Here is an 11,594-nt window from a genome sequence, read left to right on the forward strand (position 1 = left end):
AAAAGTCGGACATGTCAACTTGCCCACTTAACGACTTCTTCGACATTGATGAAGAAAACAACTTGGATGAATTAAAAAAGGAAGATACAGAAATATACGATGGATCGTTTTTATCGTACATTTACAACCAATTTGCGTTTTGTTGCACGAATTTTTTCGACGAGCTGGAAAAAAAAAATAAAAAAAAGAACATTACATTAAAGAAAACCTTCTTGGATGACTATGATAAGAACAAAAAGGATGTTAGCCAATTCCAGGTCTTTGATAAAATCCTCAAAAAAAGTGCAGACTTAGCTAAGGAGGTGCCATTGGATTCGAAATATTTTAACCCTCACGTGAGTACACTACCGAGTGGTGAAGAAAAACAAAAAAATTGCAACTTCATTACCCGGCGATGTAGGGATACAAGAATTGTTCCCTTTCTTGGGCGAAAAACAAAATCCATACGCACATCCCCCCAGAGCAAGAACGGGAGAAAAAAAAAAAACTCTTTCTCGTATCCCCTTCACGATTTTGCAAAGTGTGCATTTTGCATTTTTCTGACAGCCCTGAAATGTACCACCACAATTGATTTCTTTTCCATACCCCCTTCCGTAGGCGGACTGGTGCGAATGCGCCCATGAAGTAGACATTGAACTGACGAGCGAAGAAGTCGAGTTCTGCATTTTTAACTTCTTTTTAAAAATGTACAGATCGGAATCAAGAGATAGAGATTTACTTCTATCCATTATATTGGAATGTTTGTACAGCAGGAAAAATTTCAAAAAGGAGTTTTATGCTCAAAAAGCCAAATTGAAATTTTTAAAAGAAATAAAAAATATAGAAATAAGTAGCTTCAAGGAGTCATTAAATGAATTGATTAACACAATTGAAAACACCAACTTTGTTCAAATTAATACAGACCAAATGAAGTATGATAAATTTCATTTCAAATTATACGTTACCATTCAAATTAAGTATACCTATGGTGTTTATATTTTTAATTGCGATGAGGTTTACGACATAGTTGTTGTTGATTGTAATACATTTAATAATAACATGCCCAAAATGATGAGCTTTTGTTCCTTGAGGAAATTTATATCCTACCTGAACAGTGTTTATTCCATTAATTTTACTGATGAAAATGTGCATCACTCATTTCCAATCGTCGTGTACGAGTCTAAGGAGTGCTACGCACTGTCTCATAATCACCTCCCCCTCAAGGAGACCGTGTACAATAACAGAAGATGGGGCAAATTCCAGAAAAGGGACATTTTGAATGACCAAGGGGGGGATGAACAGGAACAGGAAGGGGAGCAAAGCGAAGGAGAGTCGAATGCCGTTGCAACCTAGAGGAAGGAGAACCAGTATGACATTGTGCCATGTTGTGAGTATACGCAAATGCACATAATTGGCATCCTAAACGTGGGGGAAAATAGGAAAAATGGAGACCCGTCCTTAAGAGACGTTGTTCTATATATATAAGTGATTATGTATCTGTCGCTCCACGCACATATCCTCAGAAGGGCCAATTCAACCAAAGATTAGTTCACTTAAAGTCCTTTCCAGGTGATGCTCTAATTGTTTGTTTAAATGGAATGGGAACAAATTCTACGAAATGCTCAAAATGACAGCGTGTAATTTGTTCTTGCCTGCAGAATATTGGAGCAATACACCCACATACATAATATGCACCGTGAGGAGATGATTTTTCTACAATGTGTTATATGCACAAGGGGTCATCTTTACGTTGAGATAAGCAAGCACATACAGACCGCGAGTTTGTCCTGGAAAGCTGCATACCACTGCTAGGCCCCCACAGGAGGGGGCACCACGAAATGGCATATAATCGTAAAGCTTAAAAAGTACATAGGGGAAAAGTAAATGAAAGCTGCTAGTCTACTTATTTGGTACACGCATTATGGCATGTATAGATTAGGAGGACGCAATTCAAAAGGGTGATACTTTTTGGGGGGATTGTTTTTCCTTTGCGTCCACTGCCAGGAGATTACCCTAAGATTGATGTATCCTTGCGAGCACATCCAGGACTGCCTTGGTTTCTAACACATCGTGAACTCTGATGAGGTCCACCTTTTTGTAAAAGCTGTAGGAAGCAATGGCTAGTCCGCCTAGGAAAAAGGGAGAGCAGGGGGGGATGTTAAACGTGGGGCATCATACGAAACTTAGAGTTGATAAAAGAATAAACAAATGTACAGCACATGTAAGGGCCACTCAAATACACGTTTTGCCAAATCACAGAGCCGACGAATTCTTACCGCAAATATTTTTCTGGTACAAAAGCTGATCCTTGTCCTGACGCATGTGGCTCATTTTGAACCTCCACAGTTGTGACGCGTCACCATTAGTCAGTTTGGAGTCACCATTTGTCAGTTTGGAGCCCCCGTTAGTCAGTTTGGAGTCACCATTCGTCAGTTTGGAGTCATCATTCGTCAGTTTGGAGTCACCATTCGTCAGTTTGGAGTCACCATTCGTCAGTTTGGCGCCCCCGTTCGTCAGTTCGAAGCCCCCATTGGTCGCGCCACCTTTCCCCATGCAGTGGGCAATAAATCGCTTCCTCGAGTAGCCAAGAAACAGCGGGTACTCATCATAAACGTGAATATGCTGCAACAGCTTAATGGATTGGTCGTGTTTTTTGGCAAACCCTAGGCCAACATCAAAGAGAACTCGGTAACGTGGTATCCCATTGAGAACGAGGAAATTTAATCGATCTTCTAAATACTTTTTAATGTCATTTATAAGATCATCGTAATTTGTTAGCTTATCCATGGTGTGTGGATTTCCCCTCTTGTGCATTAAAACGACGGTATAGAATTTATTTTTCCTTTTTAATAATTTTATAATATCTGCGTTGTGTGTACACGCACTGATATCGTTTAGGATGTCAACCAATTCATTTTCCACGCACTCTTTGAACAGATCATAATTGACAGTATCGATGCTTACAATCGGTTTTGCGTCCCTCAATTTTTGTAGGATCTCCTCTGCGTCTCGCTGGCCATTTTTCTTGTCATCGCCTATTGTAGCGCAACCTGCCGTACCACCGCCGACCTCGCTCTCCAGCTTATGCCACTCCTCCTTAAACAGCTTCAAAACGGGCATGACCAAATCCCGTTCAGTGACACTCGGATTGGGAACCACATAAGGAGCGGACGATTCCCCCCCGATGTCAATAACGCTCGCCCCATCATTTGTCATTTCGAACATCCTTTCCACAGCTTTCACAGGATCGACAAACAAACCACCATCAGAAAAGGAATCATAGTTAACATTCAAAATGCCCACTATATGAGTTCTTTCTTTTAAGTATGATACTTTATCTTTCAATACGTATAGCCTCTTATTATTCTTCCTGATATTAATGTGATACTTCTCTTCAAATTTGTTAACATAATTTTTATAAGTTGAGCGAATGGGTTCCTCAAATGTGCTGTGCTTATACTCTGGAATTATATCATTTAAGCAGAGGAGGATACTATACCTATATTTTGTGTACACATGAGGGATACATAAAAATTCAATTTTGTTGCCCAGATTTTGGATAATTTCGAGACGGTTCTGATCACTAGTTTGATTTATGTGAATATATTTTGTGATGATATTATATATGTCTTCTTTTTTAAACTTCTCTCAAAAATTGTGTAGTTGTTAAAAAATAAAATATCAATGTCTATTATGCGATTTTCAAATATTTCTCCCTGATCCTTTTTGCTTTCCCTTCTTTTCATGATTTGCTCTATGTACTTTAAAATTACGAGCATGGCGAGGGGGTCTTCAACAAAGGTCCGAACTACAACTGTTAAGTTAAAAAAATAACTGGTGTAATATTTATCTTTAGACTGTTCTAAGTTTTTCTTCATTATTTCGTCATTCTGTTTGATTATTTTTCTTGTTTCATTTTCGTAATCCTTTACATTGACTTCCTTCATAATGCTTTCATTAATTTTTTCATTTTTTAAAAACACTTCCAATTCTTTGCACTCATAAATTAAATCTTTACTTTCTTCGTATCTGGACTTCTCCACTGTCTGGATCAAATCCCTTATCCAAGAAATTTCACTTGGGGGCTGCTCCTCCCTCACCTTTCCAATTTTGTTTTCTTCATCCAGGACGATGTATTCCGGGACAGTTTCGTAAATGTACGAACTGTTGATTATTTTGCCTAACATGTTTCAAGAAAAAGGAGAGGAGACAAATATGGTTAATGGTCGCTTAAGCGGGGGCACATCTAGCGTGGCGACATTTGGACGTGTGTGTATGTGTGTGTTTATTATTGGGGGGGAAAGTATGCCCCTCTCAATGTACATATGCTGGTAGGAAAAAATGCCCAAGGGGGAGCTTCTCACGCTTCCCAAATATTGTCTCTTCCAAAGAGGAAGATAAATTTCCCCTAAACTGTCCCCTCCTTTAGCCCTTACCAAGGTACTTCTCCGTCAGATATAGCGCCGTTTCTAAAATCGTTACGCAATTCTTTTTGTCATTAGTTCCAAAGTTTAAAACGGCTATATTCCTTGGGGTAATGCTCCTCGTGTTTGAATCCTCCATGGCGGTCCGCGATTGTTACTGCTGCTGTTCTTTTTATTTGCGTTCTGTTGCTACGCCTTCTTGATTTTTTTTTCTATATATATCCTATTTACAGCTTATTTATACTCACCCAATTTTTTCCCTATTAATAAGCTTACTTTTTTTTACCGTGTTCCCCCCGTGTTGTGTAATTCGTGGACTCCCTTCTCTTAGGTTTAGAACACAGTATTTGAGGGTTTCCGTGAAGCGTTTCAATATGTACCCTAGTGTGAACCTATTTGTGGAAGATGTGGATTAAAACATGGGGCGTTGCTGCATGTTTTTTCATGGTTACGGACGCATCACAATGGTTTGAAAATTCTACCACTAAGTTTTAAAATTAATTTATTTTTAAGTGCCGCAATGTAGTGGGCGTGCTGCAAAGTAAAGGGTGCAAAGAGTGGGACCCGAAGTACGGCGTGCGAAGTGCGGGGCGCGAAACACGGGGTGCGAAACACGGGGTGCGACGTGCGGGATGACAAGGGGTAAAGAAGCACCAACTTAGCTGGCATGTTCGGGGTCAGTTTCTGTTTTCCCCTTGTACATATTATCCACACTTTTTTAGTAAATCCAGTAAATAAAAAAACAAAAATTGCGAATGCTTTACGGGGGAACAGCATGAGTTACATGCATGTAGAGATGCAGGAGCAAGTGCGCACCCACAATTGTTCTTAGTCGAAAGGGCGATGCAAATGCGAGGAGAAAGCAGTTCCGCAAGAGGCCGCGTCGTTTCGGCAAGGGAATGACAAACAGGTCCTTACATCTGCTTCCGCCATCTTTCGCGAGTTGTTGCTTCTTTCGATTTTTGCTTCTTTTCCCTCTTGAAGGAAAATGGATTATAACATAATTTATGACTGGTACAAAACCTTCAGTTGCCTCAAGACCATAAGAAAAATTAACACCTTTGTGAGCCATAAGTAAAGGGAAAAAGGAACGCTCCAAATGGACGCGCAGATATTGCATATGCCTGCCATGTGTTTAGCCCCCGCCTGTGAGGCACTCAAAAAAAGATGCCACGCTTTCCCAAGACAGTAATTTCCTTCACTAATACCTTCTTACCCTTTCAGCAAAGAAAAGGCAAATGTCGAAGAGCTAAAAATAATCAATGAAAATAAGTACGTTTCCCACTCCATCGCCATTCTAACAGCTATAGGTTAGATCCACAGAAGAATGCAAAGACCTCTTTCACGTTTAATCGACGTGTAAGGTTAATGCACCTTTACGAATCATTGGGAGAAATGACCCCCTCGTGCACATACACATGTGCATCTGTGTATCTTATATTTTTTCGAAGGCATTCTGACAACCTTCCGGAAGTTAAGGCGCGTGAAGTTTTTCATGTTCAGGTTATTGCGACACACATATGTATATATATACATACACATACATATATATATATATACATATATAATGTGTGTGCATATGGAACCTGAGAGAAATACTCTCACATTTTTACTTAATTTTTTTTTTCACCCTTTAGACCCATTTTGCTTGACGTCTTTGGACTAACAAGTAATCAAAAATACTCAGCTGGATTAACGTTCCAAGTTTATTTCGTTTTCTCATCATGTGCTTACACGTGCCTGCCTGTACATGTCGAAACTTGAGCGAACTCCTCACCTTTTTATCTCCCTGCGCAGCCTCCTGCTCCTTCCTGTACCTGCACGCCTTGTACCTAAGCCGAAACACCATTAGCAAACTGATTCAGCTGAACTTGAAGGAGAGCGCCAATGAAGGCATAGGAAACTACGTCGTCGATATGTAGGCACATGAAAAAGGGGAAAAAAGAAAAGGAAAAGAAGAATATGCCAACTGCTCCTTCCTCACATATAATTTTCCAATCCGTGCACATGTATTGGTGCTCATTTTCTCGCTCCTTAACTATCCCTTATTTGCTCTTTTGCTCCTGCGCACAGGTACAAAAAAGAAGAACCGAAAGACTACCTAAATTTGGTAAAAAAGGCGTTGTAGCGTTACGGTCCATGGTACAAAATCTCCCCTCTCAAGGTGATATGGCGGGTTCGTTCTCTTCCACCAGGGTTGCAACGTACGCGCGCGCTACTCCGAGCATTCGCCCGTTACCCAGTGTTCCATTTGAATTTTCACAATTTTGTAAAAAATAAAAGCGCGATGGAAAATTCCATTCTGCTTGTTTCTTATAAGCGGGTTCCCTGTTACGCCACGATCGGGTGTGTGTGGGGGGTATATATGGTGGGCTGCAAATGGAATTACCCCCCACAAGAAAAGCAGAACAAGTCGCAGCCAAACAAAGCAAACCAAGTCGAAACGCGCGGCGAGCAAATGGAAAGACTTCCTTCCCCCGCGCAGCTATACCTTTGAAGTGTAAAAATTGAACCTTTTCAGCTGTAAGTTTGTGGGAATTTAAAAAATGTGTACATATATATACACGTAAGTTATAAATGCATGTATTTAATATATAGATATATATGCTACAATTTTCAGCTTTAATTTTGGAATGAATTTTTTTTTTTTTTTTTTTTTTACTCATGTAAAAGATATATTAATTACACTATTTCCTGATTTACATTTAATTTTATACATATACATATGGATACATATACATAGAGATACGCAGCTATACATATATATATATACATATACAGATAAAATGTAAAAAAAGTAAAAACTGTAATAACATATACTTTGGGTACACACATGTAAAAAAAAAAAGGAAACACTACGCTATGTACATTGTAGATTGGAATATAGTAAAATATCTTATCGTATTCTAAAACATCGTAAATATAGTATGGGAAAACATCGTATAGTATTGGGGATGTCATCTGATACAGTATAATGTGCCGCATAATACGACCCACAGTATGGCGCACGGTACCACCCACAGTATGGCGCACGGTACCACCCACAGTATGGCGCACGGTACCACCCACAGTATGGCGCACGGTACCACCCACAGTACGGTGCGTAATACGGCATTGCGTGGCATAATACGGTGAAGCAGGGGGTCATAATAAAATACGGTGCGCATAGTAAAATACGGTGAACATAATAAAATACGGTGTACTAATAAAATAGGAATCTACTATTTGGGTACAAATGGCTTGTGAGAAGAAATATTATTAAATTGGGGTATTCAACTTTATAATAATCCTTTCTAGTGTTAAACGCTGGTCAATTCGGACACACCTACATAGACGCATATGCATATGTACACGCACGGAGATGTACGCACATGCACACGCACATGGGACGCGTACGTGTATGCCCAACCTTGGCAACATTACTCATAATATTCTCATAAAAAAAAATACTGAAAATAAAAAGATATGACTTTTGAACAAGTAAATGAATAATTAGTGACTACACGTGGGGGTAAAAACTTAGTTACAGTTGCAGTTACTGTTGAAGTTACAGTTGCAGTTACTGCTGATGTTACTGCTGATGTTACAGTTGCAGTTACTGCTGATGTTACAGTTGCAGTTACTGCTGATGTTACAGTTGCAGTTACTGTTACACAAAACATGGATGTCGACGCGTGGGGACTCGGGGCGTGGGGCCGGTCGGGGAGTAAGGGTCTTTCCACTTGGGTTATCACGTCTACTGCTCAGCAAGTTGTATTATTTTGTTTCTTCCTTTTTTATTCCCTCGAAAAGGGGCATCGTGCTTCATAATCCGCAGTGCTACGATAGGACTTGTGCATTTTTCCGCGCGCAAGGGCGTCCGTAAAGGTAGAAGCGGCTTAAAGCGGCTACTAACGGATCTGCGCTGCTCAACGCTTCATGCTGACCGTGCAGGTTGCAAAAAAAAATGCTCTGAAAAACGAAGTCCCCTCAAAGGTGCAAAAGGTGTGCGCTCAGTAAGGGATGTTTGTTTCTCCCTCTAATGTCGTTCCGTATGATCTGCTCCTTACACTCTGCGCTGTTATCTTCTGCGCTGTTATCTACCATAGGTCATCCTCCCCTTCGATGCCTTACCAGCCCTCTACATTCTCGTCGGCGCCTTGAAAATTCGACCTCTGGAACCTCTGGTCGTCAAACTTCTTATTCCCGTAGTTGTTGTTAAACTTGCTGTTGCTGTTGAATGGGTTCATTCCTCCGGAGTTGTTTCCGTAAGGGCTGCCTCCACCATTGTTGTTATAGCCGCTGTTTCCATACATGTTACTGTTGTTATTAAAGGGGGTGCTGGAGAAGCCGCTGTTGTTCCCCATGCCGTGTTGACTGTTGTTATTATTGTAGGGGTGATTGTTACTGAATGGGGAGTTCTGGTTGTAGGAGTTATTGTTAAAGGGGTAGTTGCCGCTTCCACTGTGGTTATTGTTCATACCGCTATTACTGTGGCTAAATCCGAAGCCACTATTATTGTTATACCTGGAGTAGTTGCCCTTACCTCCTTTGCTCGGCTTATTGTATCTGAAATTTCGATTCGATTTCGCACTTGCTGTGTACCTCATGACCAAATTCAGAAACCAACGTGGTATGGCTTGGTTGCATTCTTCCAACGTTGCTAACAAATCTTTAAATATGTTCCTGTTGTCATCATTGACAAAGGACGTAGCAATTCCAATATTTCCGGCTCTTCCTGTTCTACCTATTCTATGAATATAATCGTCTATATTGCTGGGTAAGTCAAAATTAATGACATGTTTAATGTTGGATATATCCAGACCTCTAGCAGCTACATCTGTTGCTACTAACATATTTTTTATTCCCCTTTTGAATAATTTTAAAGCTCTCTCTCTTTCGTCTTGGCTCTTGTCACCATGTATACATACGGCATTTAGCTTTTGATTATTGAGGAATCGTTCGATGATGTCAGCCTTTCTTTTCGTTTCCACAAAAATGATGGTTAACCCGTTGTTATTTTCTGATAACAATTTTAGCAGGTAGTTACATTTGTTTTCTTCCTCAATGTATATTAAATTTTGTTTGATATATTCATTTGTACTTCCAACTTTCCCGACTAATAAAAAGGTATAATTGAATAAATACTCTTTGGCTAGCACTTGTATTTCTTTCCTAAACGTTGCACTAAACATGATGGTTTGTCTTTTCACTATATCGTTAGTGTATCGTTTGTATTCCATTTTGTTTGGGTTCATACGTGAGTCGTTATCATTTCCTGGCATGTCATAGTCATACATTATGCTTCTTATCTGTGGAGAGAATCCCATATCTAGCATTCTATCTGCTTCATCTAGAACTAAGAAGGACGTGAGAAAGAGTCTAATTTTCCCCTTCTCCAAAATGTCGTTTAATCTTCCTGGAGTTGCAACAATTATGTCTGCCCCTTTGTCCAAGTTCGATAGCTGCGTTTTGATATTGCTACCTCCGTAGAGAACCACTGGCTTAATTCCCGTTTCGAAGCAAAACTTTTTGGAGTCATAAAAAATTTGCACTGCTAATTCTCTCGTGGGGGCCAGAATTAAACATATGGGCAAACAAACTCTGTTATAATAATAGCTGGAGCTTTTTTGATTTTCCTCATAGAACGTATGTTTGGGTGGATCATTTAATAACATATGATTAATGATAGGCAAAAGATATCCTGCCGTTTTTCCACTACCTGTTTGGGCAACCCCGATTAGGTCATTTTTGTTCATGATGATACTTAAACTGTATTTCTGTATCGGAGTTGTTTTGTCGTAATTTACTTTCTTAATGTTGGATAACAATATTTCATGCAAATTTAATCCTGCGTCATCGAAATTATCTATTGGAATTATATTGTCGCTATTGTGTCCCTTGATTTCCACTGGGATGCTATCGTACAGATCGAAGTTGACTCCCTTTTCACTCTTTACATTGGAATATATTTCTTCTTCCTTTTCTGGGTAATATCTTCTATTATCTCTATTCGCCCACGCAGTTTTGGGGATGTTATAATTCCTTCCGAATGCTGGATTTCCTCCTCCACCTGATCCCCTGTTATAATTCATTCTTCCAAAGTTGCTTCTGTTCGTGTTTGGCTGGTTCCTAAGCATGGGTGGTTTATATCTTGGCTTCTCATAATTGTAACTATTGTTATTGCTATTGTTACCGTTATTGTTGTTGTTGTCGTTACTTGGGTTGTTCGCGCTGCTCGTTCGTACATTGCTAGAGATCATTCCGTTTTCGATTTTACTTTTATTCATGTTGCCTCTATCCATGAAATTTCCGCCGCTGCCTCCTCCACCACCTTTCTTATGCTGGTGATGTGGAGACATCCCCGCGGGATTCTTCTCGTTATTTGGATTTTCATGATAGTTGTTATTCCCAAATTTTTTTTTATAACTGTCTTGGTTTCCTCCACCGACGTTGTTGTTGCTACTGCTGTTGGTGCTGTTGCTATTGTTGTTGCCATTTTCTGAGTAGTTTACATATCCTGCTCCGGTCATGCCATTTTCTGAACTTCTCACACCACCCTCTCCCATCATGTAGCCATCGTTGTTCACATTTCCTTCGTAAAAATTCCTGTTTCCAGGATTTCCACTTCCACCGGCGGTCATCACGTTGTTGCTTACTTCCCTTTTATTTCTCATTTGGTTAAACATGTGTGCATTTGGATTTTCCTCCATCTGCATGTTGTTCCCCTGGTTGTTGTACGATGGAGATTCGTTCATGTTAGACATGAAGTTGTTTCTCACGTACGTATTTCTATCGTCATCGCCTTCGTTAAAACCCGCAGCGTTCATGTTATTGTTACCGTAATTCATAGTTGCAGTTTTGGCGTAATGACTGTGTGTCGTGCGTTTAATGCCCCCGTTAATGCGTTTTTTTTTTCTTCTTTTTGCCTCTTCCGCTTGTTTTATTGTTTTATTTTATTTTTTTCTTCTCCTTCCTTCCTCCTCTTAGTTTTTCCAATCCTTATCCCTGTGGGCACCTTCTTTTCGATATGCTACTTCACCTGGAACGTTTTCTATATATCTCATATATTTGTTGGGTTGTGAGATGTGGAACTTGGGGGGGGGCGGATACAGTTAAAAGTATATCTTCTATAAACTTGGAGGGATGTACTTTTTTTTCTTTCCTTTTTACATTTAAGTAAACGGAAAAGGGTTCAATTACATTTTTTTT

General features: G+C 39.8%; 4 protein-coding genes across 4 annotated transcripts; 2 read left to right on the top strand and 2 right to left on the bottom strand.

The window, feature by feature from the left end:
* Window positions 1-11: 11 nt before the first annotated feature.
* On the top strand, window positions 12-1,332 carry PCYB_143730 (hypothetical protein; the record flags this gene model as incomplete). Its single annotated transcript, XM_004224844.1, has 2 exons — window positions 12-335; window positions 598-1,332. 2 exons carry the CDS (start codon window positions 12-14, stop codon window positions 1,330-1,332), a joined length of 1,059 nt encoding a protein of 352 aa, XP_004224892.1.
* Window positions 1,333-1,992: 660 nt separating this feature from the next.
* On the bottom strand, window positions 1,993-3,608 carry PCYB_143740 (hydroxymethylpterin pyrophosphokinase-dihydropteroate synthetase; the record flags this gene model as incomplete). The annotated part of the gene is made up of 2 exons (XM_004224845.1): window positions 1,993-2,108; window positions 2,256-3,608. Coding segments are annotated over 2 exons (1,467 nt in total), but the record flags the coding sequence as incomplete, so codon positions are not given.
* Window positions 3,609-5,391: 1,783 nt separating this feature from the next.
* PCYB_143750 (hypothetical protein) lies at window positions 5,392-6,531 on the top strand (the record flags this gene model as incomplete). The annotated part of the gene is made up of 6 exons (XM_004224846.1): window positions 5,392-5,477; window positions 5,628-5,713; window positions 5,855-5,906; window positions 6,041-6,072; window positions 6,201-6,321; window positions 6,477-6,531. The coding sequence occupies 6 exons, from the start codon at window positions 5,392-5,394 to the stop codon at window positions 6,529-6,531; spliced, it is 432 nt and encodes a 143-aa protein (XP_004224894.1).
* A 2,925-nt stretch (window positions 6,532-9,456) lies between these two features.
* PCYB_143760 (DEAD/DEAH box helicase) lies at window positions 9,457-11,233 on the bottom strand (the record flags this gene model as incomplete). The annotated part of the gene is made up of 3 exons (XM_004224847.1): window positions 9,457-9,501; window positions 9,545-10,251; window positions 10,939-11,233. 3 exons carry the CDS (start codon window positions 11,231-11,233, stop codon window positions 9,457-9,459), a joined length of 1,047 nt encoding a protein of 348 aa, XP_004224895.1.
* Between the last annotated feature and the right edge of the window lie 361 nt (window positions 11,234-11,594).

Source organism: Plasmodium cynomolgi, chromosome 14 (genome assembly GCF_000321355.1).
Source record: "Plasmodium cynomolgi strain B DNA, chromosome 14, whole genome shotgun sequence".
NCBI lineage: Eukaryota > Apicomplexa > Aconoidasida > Haemosporida > Plasmodiidae > Plasmodium > Plasmodium cynomolgi.